This window comes from Eleginops maclovinus, chromosome 1 (assembly GCF_036324505.1).
Source record: "Eleginops maclovinus isolate JMC-PN-2008 ecotype Puerto Natales chromosome 1, JC_Emac_rtc_rv5, whole genome shotgun sequence".
Lineage (NCBI taxonomy): Eukaryota > Metazoa > Chordata > Actinopteri > Perciformes > Eleginopidae > Eleginops > Eleginops maclovinus.
Genome location: NC_086349.1, coordinates 24262841 through 24279115, shown reverse-complemented (window position 1 = coordinate 24279115; position 16275 = coordinate 24262841). Strand labels below are relative to the sequence as shown.

Sequence of the window (16275 nt, the reverse complement as noted above, 5' to 3'; positions counted from 1 at the left end):
CATGTTTACAGTTCATTATGTAGGCCTATGGATAAAAAAATTAAATTAAAATATAGTTTATGGGTGCTCAATTTTATACCTCAAGGGGGCAGCAAATGTGTTTTTAAATTGAGCTTTGAGCAACAGCAGATGTTCACTTTGAATAAGTTTAAGGGCATTAATTAAAGCACACTGTAGCCTGTAATACAGAATAACTTGTTTGATATTAAAATTAAAGAAACTCTAATTAAAGAAATAGAAAAGCCTATCCTTTGTAACTACGTAGAGCGGCCTTTTAAATTATCTGACTGAAAATTAGAAGGAGTGCTGGGTCGTAAACATCAACTCACACAGGGAAGAATTGCTAATTTGTTAAGTGGGCTGTTTTAACATCCCCTCTCTGTCTGCCCCCTCGCTTTTCTTTGTCTGTTGTTCCCCGCCTCTTTATGGAGGGTGTGGAGCACACAAACACAACACAGCTACAATTTGGCAGCGTCATTGTTTTGGCTTTGTCAGGTCAGATGTTTTCCCATGCAGACCTCATGCAAACCAAAGAGAAATCCCTCTTTGGAGGTGACACGAGACGGCCGGCACGAACATGAATAAGCAGAAATAACAACACATCTGTGAAAAGGCTTTGAATACAACATTTAAATGATTAATATTATGAAAGGAGAGTATTAACCTAATACTGTTTGAGTGCAATATGTTGTTACTTCACACTTTTCTTAATTTAGAAGTTAAATGGTGGTAAAGCTTGACAGAGAAAGCATGTATGCAAACTACTGTTCAATTTCTATTTTAAGCAAAGAAACCAAATGTTTGAAAGATTTAAATTGTGAATTCTTTCCCCAAACAAAATCAGGGATTTGCTTAAAGCCTCAAAAAGTATAAACACGTTCAGAGTCAAGCAGACATCTGTGTTGTGTAGCTCTTTTTTGACCATAAACCTTGTGTATAAAATAGTCTGCGCCTCACTTATGTAACGTCCTCCCTCCCAAACAAACAGTGCGTATGTTGCCTGCAAACACAATAGTGCTGAGTAAAGTAACAATGCAGAGGCAGCGTGCCATTATAACTCAAATCCCTCTGTTCAGTTCAAAAGAACATGTGAGGAGAGAAACTCCCCGGATTCAGCCGACTGTTTTCATGTTGCTTTGATTCTCTGAAACCACACAAAAATAGAGCAATGCCATTAGGGTCCTTTGGACAAAAATGATCTGCTATAAACCATTAAACCCCCATTTCCACCAGTTTATGTGTATTCTATTTATTATTTACTTTAACAAAGATCTGCAGTGTCATTGAAGTCAGGGCCTCAGTCACATCAGGCACAAAGTAGAAGCCACAAAGGCCTTAGTGAGCTTAGCATTTTTCAGATGTATTGTTTATTACTTATCCAAGTCCTTACAGCATGTACAAATAACACTAACTGTAAATAAAACTATATACATAACTATAATAATTGAATAGTGTAAAAGGATCAACTCAATAACAAGTACTTTTACTTTTGATGCTAAAAGTACATGTTGATGCTAATGCTAATATGTATTTTTAGTAAGTAACATTTTGAAATCAGGACTTTAACTTGTAGTGGATTTTTAAGACTATAGTATTTTTACTTTAACTTAAATAAAGGATTTGAGACACTTCCAACACTGCTTTGAATCAGTCAATAATTAAGGTTATTTTGGCAAATATTTTTTTGACCATTTTCAGCTAACTATGCTGCCAGACATCTGGATATTCTTTGGATAAAATGCCTCAGAAAAAATGAATGGACCCTGGTGTGTGTATGCTATCGAGAGAAAGAGAGAGAGAGAGTGTGTGTGTGTGTGTGTGTGTGTGTGTGTGTGTGTGTGTGTGTGTGTGTGTGTGTGTGTGTGTGTGTGTGTGTGTGTGTGTGTGTGTGTGTGTGTGTGTGTGTCTGGCGCCCCTAGCGGCCACACGGCGCACAAAGAGAGGAACTGCATCGGGTCTTTGTGGATCCAGGTTGTCTGAATGAATGGAGAGCCGGTGGTTGATCAGTGAGGGCGGCGAGACGAAGCAGCGGACAAAATGTGTTCAACTTCCCCGGCACAGTGTGTAAAGTTCACCTACGTAAGCCTCTCCGTGGATGTGCTGATTTAAACACCTTGAACAAGCTGTTTTTCCCCTCGTATTTCCATTTTCTACACCGAGAGAGCTTCAGCTACACACGTCGGACGTCGAGGATATTTTTTCCTCATGTGTGCAGCAGCAGCAGCAGCAGCAGCAGCAGCAGCAGCAGCAGCAACAGCAACAGGTTATTTACAGCTTAGCACACACTCCAACTTGCAGCTTTAACCCAGTGCTTGTTACATCAGTGTAGACTTCTCGTGGCTGTGTTTTTTTTCTCCACTCTTTTCCGTGCATTCAAAGCGATGTGAGCGTTTGTGCGCTGACCACAGATCTAACAAGGCTGAGCAGCAGGCTTTAAAAGGAGGGCGACCACAGAAAGGAGAATGCCATAGATAAGCTAATACTGCTAATTAAACATCGCTGGGGTGATTAGCATTGATCCTGCCACACACAGATCCGCAAAACAGCTGCTGTTGGTGCAGGGGATTTTTTTTTCCTTCCTGCATGCATAGATGGTGCCAAACAAGTGGACCATGAATTCAGTTCTGCACAAATCACCACCAAGGAGCTGGCTTGGACTCAGACTACGAATCAGTAAGTAAAAACTCATTATTAATCACTCTTTTCCATTTAAATGTCAAGCTTTTTGGATAAGTCAGCCTCAATGAGTCACCTGAGTGCTTTGTTCTGTAAGAAGCACCTTCTGTGGTTCACTCTTGAGTTGCTCATGGATAGGAAGAGGTATTACTTTGATCCCAGATCTTTGTTTAATACCCCCCCCCCCTATCAAAGTTAAAAGCTGGATTTGGCAAGTGACCTGAGCAATTATCCCAGCTGGAGGTATGTTATTCAGAGGAGGACAGTACACTCTGATCTGAACTTCCCCTCATGATGAAGGGTCTAGGTACAGCTCAGATGATAGATATTACCTCTTGTATATCTCCAAACCAACACTATTTATTGTATTTTTCCTCCCCGGGCTTGCCATCTGTGCTCTTCTCTCGCTTTCCCCGCTCATAACTCACATCAAAGTGAACAATTTGGTATTTAAGCGTTCCCCGGGCTGCAACTGACAACTATTTCCCAGAGTAGGCACATTTAAATGTTAGTTTATTTGTCCAAAAACCTAAAGAGAATGGATACCAGTAAGTGAATAATAAATCAGATACATATTCCTAGTTGAGAAGTTCGATCCAGTGACTGTTGTGGCATTTTTTGCTTAAAAAAAATGTCCGTAACGATTGAAGACTGATCCAAATAATTGCAAATTAGTGTTCTCTTCCAGTCCAGTAATCTCTTTCAGCTTCACCCGCAGCACGCTCACATTTTCAGCCCTCTCTTGCTGGCTTTTACATGTGTGATGCATGCATTGCTGGCACGGTACATACAGTGAGTGAAGTAACATGGAGTTAAAGTTTAGCAGCCTTAATTGGTTGGGTCTGGAAACCTTCAATGTTCCAGGCCACCGGAGTCTTAAGCCTGTCTTAAACACACTGGTCTAATCTGGGACCAGATGTCTTGTCTGGTCTCTGTCCACCCCTCCGAAAAACAAAAACACAGTCTAGAATACCTCGACTGTTCCTCTTTTGATTTACTATGAGGATGTTATAGTGTCGGCCATCATAAAGACATCTGTGAAAAAAAGTCTGCACGAAGCTCTGGCTTAAATTAGCGATTTTATGAATGTGGTTTGGTTAGTTTAGTTCAGAGCAGGCTCTTTATCTTCATCATTGGATTCTTGGTTATGTTTACATTGAATTATTGTTGCAATCATCCAATGCTGCACGTTAATACCACTGTCAAATTGTCAAAGTGTCCAATGGTTTAGCCTAGTAGCTGTTCTGGAGCTTTCTACAGTATCCCAGTAAATGGAGTTTGCCCTGCAGGGGAATGTATATGTTTCTTAGCACTTGAAGAATGTCTTGGCCATGTTGGCTTTAAAGCTAAGGTTCAATATTTGTTCTTGACCTTGGAAACCGTAGGGAAGGCAAAAAGGTCTCAGAGCAAGGCCAATTTTGTCAGCTGTTTTTGAAAAAGTTTAAGGAATTTTTCCAAGAAAGTGGTCCAATTTCATCCCCAAAAATGTATTTAAAAATCCAGCTCTTCCATCCCTATCTCATTTGTCAAATAGTTTTTTATCTCAAAGTCCATTTTCTGGTATTTTCCATCTCATCTCGTGATCTTCATAAGCAGAGGAAGTTTGCTTGGACTAGATATCTAGATGTCCATTTTAAGCACACTTCCACGTTGAATGTTGAACAGACGAGGTCCCTTTATTTGGCCGTTTCGGAGTTATTGATCACCTGATTGTGTTAAATGTCCTTTCCTTTGTGCTTCCCAAACACGTTGGCTCCTCTAAAAAGCAGTTCAGAGGTCATTATTGACCAGCATTTGAGCAAACATCACGGTCCATTGAGTGAGTGCTTTCAATAATATCACACCATCTGCCTCTGGAGTTGTCAATGTTCACATCTATTTTGTATTTTCATCCAAAAACCTTGAAACCATGTTGCCTTTATGGATGAAATCAATACATAAAGTCTCACCATTGGGTCCGTTAAGTCACTGCTCTGGCATTTTGATAAAAGATACCATTGAGCGCATGGAGTTAAAGTCCATAATTTCATAACAAATGGAAAATTTCCCATCTGATAATGAATGTCATGACAAATAGTGGAAAGCTCCAGAATATTTACTAAGTAGACTTTATTGGATACAGTTTTCTTAGATCTGTGCAGGTTTTTATCCGTAAAAGCTGCATCGCTCGGGTGTAACATTTAGTCTTTCTCCATCCCAAATTGGAGCCTGACTAGACTTCATTTGAGTTCATAGGCCATGCTCTGTGTGTGTGTGTGTGTGTGCGTGTGTGTGTGTGTGTGTGTGAGATAGTGATTTTCCCCTCGCTTGTGGCTTGTTACAGTTCACACTTCCTTCTTCAGACTGTCTCTCCATTGTTCCACTTTTTTTTTCCCCGACAGTAATTTCCTTTTCTCTTTTCCACTCTTTGCATTTCTGCCTTTTCCTGGTGGCGCCCTGGGTCACAGTTTTCGTTCTGCTTTTTGTTTTTCTCTCCTTTGCAACAACTGCTCAGGACTGATTATCCCAGCTTCATGTGCAATGTTGCAACATGTAAAAATTGCATGTCAACCATTTGTTGTTTTATGAAAGCCCTTTACTGGTTTTGATGTCGCTGTCATAACGTTTTCGTGGCTCTCACGGTTATTCAACTGTACTCTGTCTTAAAAACAGAGATTTGCATGCTGGTGTACCTTGCAATGCAGCTCTGGTTGAAGTGTTACAGACTGTAATAGTTAAACAAATGAAGCTCTGATGCAGGGACTCTCTGATCCTCTTCCTTGTGTGTGAGAGATGATTTCCTTCCTTGAATCTCTTCATCTCTGTAATGTACTTCCTTTATTTGGATTTAACTACCAGCAACAAGTACAAAAGGTCATGTGACATAACAACAATCCTGTTTTCATTTCATCTACAAGTAGACACAACATATAAAGTATGTGCATTTGGAAAAAGAAAACAAGCATATAGAGGTCTTCTTTTTTAAACAGTATATCATATAGTAGTCAGAATTCGGGGGTTCTGGGCATCCAGTATACTGAAGTGTAAATTAGGGCTAAATCTAAAAAGTCAGTTATTCTGCGTATTTGTGAAGGAACGATTGCATGAGTCCCCCAAATCATATGGAATGTTAAATTTGAGACACAACATCTCAATCTTTCATTAAGAAACAAGAGGTCCGTCTTTTTGAACAAATTACATTTAAGTCTTGGAGCCCAAAGTGTTTAATTCACCAACACTTTTTACACTTTTACCTAATTTATCAGCGCAGTTATGGCACATTTTTGTCAGGCTATAGTCTAGAGCTGCAACTAACGAACCAAAAAGCTGGTAAACATATTTCCTAAAATGTCTAACCCATCCTTTGATGTGGGTTTGGCTCACTCACAGGTGAAAATTAAAATTCACAGTTCTTTTACACGTCACTTCACTTTGCAATTTTTGCTCACAGCTGGAGTCCGATTTCCCCCCTCGTGTATCTTTTCCCCTCATCCCTTTCTCTCTTACAAAGGACTTCTAGAATATTTGGAAATGAACTATAGTGAAGAGGAGACCGGAGTATTCTACTGCTCTTTACTTTTCAGCTCATATTACCCTCATTTGCAGCAGTTTCTATAGCTTGTCTCCCCATATTGGAGGGACATTGCTTCACAACAAGAGACATTTTTCTTGGGCTCAAATGTCTGATTGTGTGCTCTTTGCCCCGAGGGATATTATTCTCTTCCCCCTCCTACTTTGCATCAACAAACAAGGAAGAAACTGTTGAGCTGTGCTTTGCATTTTCCTTTTAATTTGCGTATAGAAATACTTCAACCTAGTAAAGGCTGGTTTATCTCGTCAATGTGCAGAGTTTATCTTTACTTTTGGACTAAAGTCAAACTAATATTATCACATTTACTGTCAGACTCTGTGTTTGGATGGATCAACAGTGAGCTTCTCCTCTTCATACTGTGCAGCTCATAATTAGAGGGGCTATGCTAGGGTCACACACACCTTCTTTAACGGTGAATGTTTATCTCTAAATGTGTCCTTCCACACTCCTAACCTCCACCCATGGATAAATGGCTGTTTATATGTATTGCAGCCCTCCACATGACAATGACTGTACTTCTAGGGAATAAGTGTTTTTGATTCCTGTTGACTCTGTTATTGGCTTCTCAACGTCAGCCACCCATCTGCAATTTACACCAGATTGTTTCACTTATGGGATTGTTCATATCAACAAGTTGAAGAGTGGTTGTTGATCCCATCTGGTTTAAGGATGGATATTTAAATTACATGATGCTTCACAGTAATTCACTTGGTTGGGGATGCTCCCTGCAGACTGGCTTCTCCATGCAGCACTTTTCTGATGGTCGATGTGTCGTCGTTTATACGAAGAAAATAGTAGGACTCATCTCTTGTTAATAAGCCACCTGCTTTGTTTTAAGGTACCTTCTTGGATTTAGCTTTATGGAAATCTAGCTGGTTGTAGAATAGCATTAAGCTCTTGACTGTACTTTGACATCAGTCAGTCCAACGCTTTGATCCGGACTGGTTCAGATATTCATTTACCCCCCTAGTTACTTTGCCGATCCTTTAGCTTTTATCCAACCTCATCATCTAGTGAACATTGTGACTTGTCTAATAATACTTTAATTGATTACCAGTTACCTGCAAAACGGAAGAAAATCATGTTAGGCTTAACTGTGTGTCTGGTGCTAATTAACGAATGCTAGCATGCTAACTTTGTGACACAAATGTTGGAGAAAAGCCATAAAACCTGCTATAGATATTAACAGTGTGGTAAATATGAACGTTTTGCCAAAACTAAAGAGTGTCTGTGCCCTGCAGATGACTTTGAGGCCTTTCACAGTGTATATTTCCTAAAGCCTAGGGGGACAGCATCAAATGTCTTGTTTGGGTCAGGTAGCAAATTGTCACAATCGTAGCAGCTTGAGCAAGCTAATATTTAGCATTTTTGGTTTAGGAATAGTCTTAAATCTATCCAAGATCATCGTAATACAGGCAGATTAATGTTCTCTCAATGAATCAGCACTTTATTATTTCCTACTTGTATTGGCATGTTAGCATTTTCTTTGTGAGCATGTTGACATTAGCCTTTAGCTCAAAGCGAAATACCCTACACAGAGCTGCTAGAGCTGGGCTGGACTGAGTTTTTTTAGCAGCAACACGGTAGTTATTGAGATGAATTAATGACCGGGCACAGGCTGTACTTATTACATCTGAAAGATAGAGCTGCAGACAGTCTGGCTGGAAGGAGTTTTTACAGTGTCTCTTCGATTAAACCCTTCTTTCATACAGAGAAATATCTTCCCCTAGTGTTTTAGCTGCCGCTGAAGGGTTAACCTCGGCCTTTTTGATGGGCCACCTTGCTAAAAATAACCCAAAAACCTCCTCCACATGGGCACGCACAAGCCTTCAACTGCACTCCCTCTGTCAACACTCTGCCTCACACACTTTTTCCCCCCACAGCGCACACCCTCCAACAGGCTCATTTACAGTCTTGTTGTACTGCACTCGCTCACATGCTCGTTTCTCAACACACCATTAATGTTTTAGTGTGATTCTCCTGAGAGGCAAGTTCATTCAGGCTCGGCATGCTATTCCTGTCCCACACTTAAACTCAACTATAGGTAACTTTTGTTATAGTGATGCCCAGTAAAGGAAAAGCATTTTTAAATTTCAGATATTCAACATTACTGGCAACTTTTCTGATATTCTGGGAAATAAATTCAATTACTTTTTTTTGATGACAAGTTAGATACTAGTGTCTAGACATTCTGGATGTTTCCCTGAATCTGTCTCTCAATGCTAAGCTAATCTTATCGTCTCCTGGCTGATGAGACTCATTAAACCCCTCAGTATTCATTATACGGGAATATGTGTCATTTCCTTTTATGTTTCTTTGTTTGGAATAATAATAACACTGCTCTGCTTTTTAACCTTAATAGCACTAGAAGATACTGACACCATAGTGAATTTCTTTTTCTAATTGAGCCAATGTCAGTAGAAAATATGTTGTTTTTAGGGTTGTACCGGTGACGGATGCATGATTTGAATCGTATATTAAGAACGATGTTTTCCCGAAGCTGCTGCGTGTTATTTAAGGCAAAAGCAGCTGTGAATGATGGTACATTTGAACCCATTTTCAGTTGTTTTTCGCCATTATTTGGGGGAAAGGGAAGTCCCATGTAACGCCAGATTAGTTTTCATTGTGAATTATACTTCTAAATGTCCTTTGAGGCTCTGGAGGAGACTTCAAAAAGTTTGACTATGATTACCCAGGTGATATCATGGTGATGTCATTCAACGAGGCGTGCGTTATGAACAGGCGGTGTCGGTTTTTGAAGGATGAGGGCGTTAATTTAGGAGGCGGGGAACCGTCTAATTAAAAGATTAAGTTGCATTTTGGGAAGTGCAGGATCCAGGGTTTGTGGCGATGGAACCAGCAGAGAGAAAGTCTAAGAAAGTATCTCTGCCTCTTCTGCTTTTAATTGTGACCCCAGTCTCTTACTCCATAACTCAAAAGGACAATACTACATTTCCAGATTCACACACTAAGAGAGGATAACACATTCAAACTTGACTGGTATTTTGAAATCTGGAATATAAAGCACGTATTGGAAATTGGAAAACTATATTCATCTCCATTCTGGTTGTGATTATTTAACTAAGATCAGTGGACCTACACCATGTGAGAAAAAAATTCATCCTTGGACTAGCACACAGCTGCCAGATATGAGTAGTGTTTTTAATATAAAGATCCCATCATAGAGTAAATATTTGAGGTGTGAGATCAGATCATAATACATCAACACCAGAAGGAAGGCGGGTACTTTCCCTGCCTCTCTGTTCATTAAAAGGTGAGCTGATGGAGGATGATGAAAGCCTAATACCTCCTCGGCTCCCCCCCCCCCCCCCCCCTTGTTTCTGCAGTAGGTGGAAATTGGCCCTTGTGTTTGCAGGCCAGTTCTCATGCTGCACGACTGCGCTCTTCATTAAAAGGGAAGCCGCGTGCTCAAAGCTGCTTCAGATTATTACCATATGTCTGCAAAGCCCAGAGCTGAGCAGCAAACCGGCTCCCATCCTACCCTCTAATTTCTTATCCCAAAATTGGACATGTGGGTCGTTGTGTGTGACAACGTCCCTCCCTTCCCCCGGCCCGGTGCAGCACATTCTCACAGTATTTCTTCTCCCGTTTTTAGACGCATAATAGCAGGGCTGGGGAAAATATTATGCGTGAGATATAACTGTGTGTTGCTTTAACCCCTTGTTCAGCGATATTACAGTAATTGAAACACAGGCATCTTATTACTGGACTCCTTGTAATGGTCATGTTGTGTTTCTCATCTCCGAGAGGCCAATGTGTTCATTGTACCTCCACAGAAATAACTGAGCTCTGTCATCACAGAGCTGCTGCATTCATAAAAAGGAATAAATCTATCGGGAGACATAAAGGCCGCGCGGGCAGGAGCTAATGAATGCAGAAAAATGTCAGACTTTTACAGTTTGCGCAAAACCTAAAGAAATCCAGCTCCGGGTGTAGGAGGAGGTTTAAAAGAGATCTTTGTGTCACCCAGTCCAAAAGCCATTGGACCAGATTGCCCGTCCCAGCATGCAACTCACCTCTGCATGAATACAACACTTGTCTAATGGTGTGGGCAGAAAGCCCCCCCATCGCCAGGAGATCCTACACAGGACTTTAACATGAGCAGCTCGCCTCACACTCAAGTTTTGAACCGTTTGGGAAACTTTGCCATGGAGGCAACAGCAGAGGATACTTGGAGACACCCTGTAGCAGTTGGATGTCTGTAATTTAGGCAGGAATAGCTCTCCTAAATGGATTAGAAGAGCATTTGGTGCTTGGCAGTGTTTGGTGTGTGGCTTTCATTGGATGATTAGATTTGAAATCCACCGAATTAACTGGAAGAGACTGAAGTGTGGCCAGCCGGTCACCTGCTCGGGACTTAAAACGTGCCGGGTAATTCCTGGATGGCAGCGGTAAAGGTTACTCCAGGTTTGGAATCGATAACATAGTCACCTGGAGATGTAATGGATTGTACTTGAGGAGAGTCTGACGGCTCACTTGGACAGCCTTGAATCAGAGAGAAAGTTCAAAGCTAAGTGTTTGTGGCTCACAGCCGGATGAGGTAATCGTGCAGGTGGGAATGAACGGAAACATGTTGGCATTTGGCAGAGTTTGAAGCTAAGTTGGTTCGGCGTGTTTAACAATATAAAGATGGTTGATTAGATGATGTATCGATTGTTGGCAGAAGTTCAGGTTGTTATGTCAAAGGTTGGCTATGGGGTGAGTTCAGTTCTGGGGTAAGGACGTAAACGGATTACACATTAATTCATTGCCCTTTAGCTAGAAATGTTCCTGTACTGGAAGAAGCGTGGAGCGTATGAGCTGGAGACACTGCCACCCTCCCTCACTCAGGGGGGAATAGAGCGCTACTCCTGGTCCTCATCGCTGGACGTCATCCATGATCTGTGTGGTAAGCTGTGAGGATCACCTGACTGAGTGGTGGATTTCTGATTGTGTGTGTGTGGGTGTGTTTTCTCACGATGACAAACAGGAGGCTGGTCAGTGGAGTGGTTTGTGTTCATCTTATTTTTCTGATTATTTGCAAAGCTTCACATCCTTCTGATATAATTATTTAAAGGCCTTTGTGGAAGTGAACACCAGATTTAAAAACCCAACACAAATCTAAATCAAATGGTCCAAAAGTTATTTCAAAATGATACATTTTTGAATTTGGTACACATTGATTGATTGATTGATTGATTGATTGATTGATTGGTTGATATCTGCTGCCAACGTTTCCCTTTAGATCCGCCTTCAGACCATCAATGGATGTCAGGCTGGAATTTCCTTTTCCAATCTCCTTGATCATCTTCCAAGTTTAACTAGCTATAATCTATAATTTAAAGTACCCATAATATGCCGTTATGTTTCCTCGTTTTGTAATCATCACTGATTGGTGATTGGATTTACATCGTAGCAGGAAATTGTAAGTTAAGTGAACTTAACCACCAATTTGATCCAAACTGAAATTTCCCAACAGCTGTTCGGTGTATTGCCATGATATTTTATAAATACATTCATGGTCCCTTGAGGATGAATCCCCCCAACTTTGGTGATCACCTGACTTTTCTTTGGTTAATTGTCTTGTCTTTTAAACTGCATAGATTGCCATGAAAAGTGGTGTTTAAATTCACGTTTCCTTCAAAGTATGAATGCATGTATAAATCATGTTGGTGATCTGTTGACTTTTCGTCTTCGTCCAGTACTTCCAGCCTCTGTTGTTCCCTTGTGTTTATTGCTAAATGTTAGCATGCTAACCCTGTGATGTGACAGAATACAGTGCTAGCCGCTAGCATGACTGTGAAAGAGCTCAGTTTTACTTCTGATTCAATATTGGACTCTGTAGTTCAGGACTGCTGCTGCTCTCTGTCTCATCCTTATAAAATCTCACATGCAACCCATATCTGCCATGGATCAGACATTACTTCACATTGTTAGTTGTAACTTTCCTGCAAACAGACGCTGTGGTTCACTTGCACTTTGTAGCTAAGGATTCAAGCAGCATCATGGAAAAGGTTTTTTCCATTGCTCTGTTCTTCCGTTGAGAGCACTCAGTGACCTGGCATGAAGACAGCCTCACATGAGAAGGAGAGAGCGGATGAGACCCGCTCCACGGATGAAATATTTACCACCGAAGGAGTGCATAGCTGAACTGAAATGCTTCCCCTGTCTCCTCTCAGTGCTGCTTTTTTTTTTCTTTAGACGTGGCACAGGGGCACTTGCTTTCCGCTGTGCCGCCCGATTTATGCCATTAGTGAAGAGGAAGTGATAACACCGGGCTGCGGAGGAATGTTCTTCATCCTCTCCTCTCTGCCAGCCAGCCTCTTGGAAATCCGGTTACTCTCTGGTCAGTTTAAAGTCGGTGCCTGCTGAGGCAGACCTGTTTGGCAGAGCCTGCAAAGAGGAATGCCACAGAGAGGCTTTGATCCTTACCTTTTCACCATCTCTGTTGTTAAGCCCTAAGCTAATATACTTTTACTGAAAACACTTCCTTACTCTGTTGCACCTTTGAGCTTCCCAGCTGGACGATACTTTCTCCAAAACACAACAGTCCTCAGAAACAGTGCCATAACCAAATCTTCTGTCCTATTATAAGAGTCTCATTTGCTCTCCCAGTCTTGTGACACCATTAAACTGCACTTCTTCAGTGCTGTATTGTGAAACATGAAAAATAAGGCTGTATTTTATACAAAAGTTTGCTGTTCTCTTCCTACTTTCTCTCGTTTGTGCATCAGGAAATCAATCTTCTTCATCTTGCAGCAAGTCATCCGTACCGACACTCACGTAGCAGGTTCTCAAATTAGAAGTTTGTTCCTGCTTTTGTCTCCGATATGATAGTTTACTGAATATTTGATAGCTTTTGTACTGTATTTCAGACAAAATAATGATACATTCCTACCCTCACCTATGGTCATGAAGGATGGGTCATGACCGAAAGAACGAGATCGTGGGTACAAGCGGCCGATATGGGATTTCTCCGCAGGGTGGCTGGCATCTCCCTTAGGGATAAGGTGAGAAGGTCATTCCTCCGGGAGGGACTCGGAGTAGAACCGCTGCTCCTTCGCGTTGAAAGGAGCCAGTTGAGGTGGTTCGGGCACCTAGTGAGGATGCCACCTCGGCGCCTCCCTAGGGAGGTGTTCCAGGCACGTCCAGCTGGGAAGCGACTGAGGGGTAGACTTAGGACCAGGTGGAGGGGTTATATCTGTTTGCTGGCCTGGGAGCGCCTTGGAATCCCCCAGTCAGAGCTGGTTGATGTGGCCAGGGAAAGAGAAGTTTGGGGCTCTCTGCTGGAGCTGTTACCTCCGCGACCCTGACGGATAAGCGAGAGAAGATGGATGGATGGATAATGATACATTTGGTGAAATATGGGCTCAACATTAACTAGGGTTGCCTTCTTGCTTCAGGTGTCTTCACTTTTCTCCGAACTTTTTTGGGAAATACATCATTTGGGAAGACAGCCTGCCAAACCTAAATAGACATAATTCACACAAGGTGTCTCGGGGCTAGGAGTTAAGTGGATTGATGATTTATAGATCCGCCCTAATTCCACTGGCAACACATATCACATTTCTATATTTGAAGTATGAATATGAGCAGAAGTTTTTCTTGCACAATCATGTAGGTATGGTCCCCAAACATCAATGCCATGATCATTCGACATACTGTATAAACTCTGATACTGGGAAAATATGATGCTCATTTACAGGTTCATATTTGTCCTTTGTTCCTCTACTGCTACTCACAACTTTTTTGAGGTGAAAGGTTTTTAAAACCCATAGGGGAAAGCGTGTTGAGTCCGTCCTGAAAAAAATAAGGTTGTTTGCTTAGCCCTCATTTGGCCGGTCTGAAATATCTCCAGTGTAAAAGCTAACCCTGACATTCCTCAGGTCGTACTCAGCCACGGGTTCCTGTAACATGCTTCTGCTTTTTCTCAGAATTAAGCACCAATAAAGCCCATAAAAAGAATAGTCTCAGACACACAAGAGCCACACTATTATGTAATAATCAGTTGACCAATTACTGTATTTTCTGGCTTTAATGCCTTTAACAATTCAAGATATGCAGTAATCCCCTCATGACCCCGCTTAAATATGGGGACAGGGTATTAAGTTCTACCTTCATGTAATGGTAGACTATATTTATGCAGGGTTAGGGTTGCAGAAGCTGTATTCTCTTCATTAGCACTGAATATTTCCTAAATAAGTGAGCAGAATACATCCGAAATTGTTTGCTTTGTCAATTACAAGATGTTTGACTGCGCCTCCACCCTCTCTGGAACTGTTTACACTTCTGTGGTTTTTCAGTTTCTTATATGGGGGCCTATGGGTTGCTCAGATGTGGTGGAGGAGGGAGAGGAGATGCAGGGAGGGGGTGAGAGAGTGTGTGATGCACATGTGTGTGATTTAACCACTGTGGGGGTAAAACAACATGGAGCAGGAGGGATGGTTCCTGCCGCCACTGCCACTGAACCCTCAGCATTAGAAACAGCTGCAACCTGCTCCAGTCTACCCGCCCGGGGAATCCTGTACAGGAAGACTGCGGGCTTTTAGTCATTAAAGTAGAGACACAGCGTTTTTAAGTATCAGTATCAACTTAGTGTGATATAAATGCACACTTGTCTCTTTTTAAGGCAGAAATCACCTGTCTTCCTACTTGGTGACTACATCCAATTGATAGCTGGATTAGGAAAGTAATAAAAGAATAATAAAAAAGTGACATTATATACAAACAGACATAAATTCAAGCAGATTTTCACATTAAAGCAGCATTTTCAATACACAGAGAATACAATCATCTACTAAACACAGAATACAACAAAAAGAAAGCTATAAAATGACTCAAAAGTGACTCCAAAGAAGTGTGATTGCAAAAGGGATTTAAAATAATTGAGTTTGCAGCAAATAGTTTCAACTTTCTCATTTAAATGTATTCGATAATTACTAATGAATTCTTTCACCTCTAATTTAAATTGTGCCAAACATGCTGTAAGTCATCTTAAGAATTAGACACTACTTTAATATATTTCTGATAGCACAATTTATAATAACACACTCTTTAAAATGTGGCGTATTTCATTTATTAATCCTAAAAAACATGAACTTTTTTGTGACCATGTCCTGTGCAATTAAACAAGTTTCGCTGCTATTTTTCCTGTTGATCTGTCCATGCATTATCTAGTCTATCCATCCCTAGCTACCTTTCTTCCTGCAGAGCTTCCTTACCTTCTTGTCAACTCATACTATATTTATGTATTGTGCATGTCTGTCTGCCACCTCCCCATGTGATGAGATCAGTTTGCCAGGTTTCCTCCAGCCTGCCTGCCATCTGTTCGTCTCTCAGAAGTCTTTTTTCAGTCTGATCTCCTGGCAGCATTACATGCAGACTGGAGGGGTGCAGGTGCTCTCAAAAAAAACATGTTGTGAAAAATGAGGAGATGAGTCGAAAGCCTTAGCAAGCAAAAGAAACGAGCTCACCCCCTCACGTCATGTGCCATGATGAGATCTCACCAAAGAGAAGGCAGAGCGAGGCATTCTCAACATTCCTCATCAAAACCTGCGCTCCCATCAGCCTCTCTTCGACTAAATATGGCCTTCTGTAGAGGATCTGACGGTGCTGGAGGCATGACAGAAGAATGACAGGAAGGAAGCAGTGGTAAAAGACAGGGTTTACCTTTTTGGGAACTTTATCAGATTGCTTCTTGTGTCTGCACAGGTGCATCAGCTTCTCTCTTAGATTTCTAGTTTAGGACAGATAAGCAATAATAGCAACAATGCTTCCTTGTGTTCAGGCGACAGCAGGCCTCTCATTTTCTTCTTGGTGACAGACAACAGTTGGTTGAAATCACAACTCTTGTTAGCAGGTTTAATCAACTGTAGCTCGCTAATTAACTCTGGGTTGAAAACTCTTTTGTCCATGGCTGACTTTCTAACTTTTCCAGCTAAATCAGATCCTTGCAAAAGATCTTGAATGGCTATACATGATATAAAAGCCACTATAGCCATAAAAGTCAGTGGTTTGTAGAGATGTAA

General features: G+C 41.3%; 1 protein-coding gene across 1 annotated transcript in view; it reads left to right on the top strand.

Annotated features, from left to right (window-relative positions):
* The first annotated feature begins 11017 nt into the window (after window positions 1-11017).
* Window positions 11018-16275, top strand: part of plekhg5b (pleckstrin homology domain containing, family G (with RhoGef domain) member 5b) — a 61441-nt gene continuing 56183 nt past the window's right edge. Inside the window, 1 exon segment of the mRNA XM_063886346.1 lies at window positions 11018-11156. Within this exon segment, the coding sequence (XP_063742416.1) occupies window positions 11033-11156 (124 nt within the window). The 5' untranslated portion in view covers window positions 11018-11032.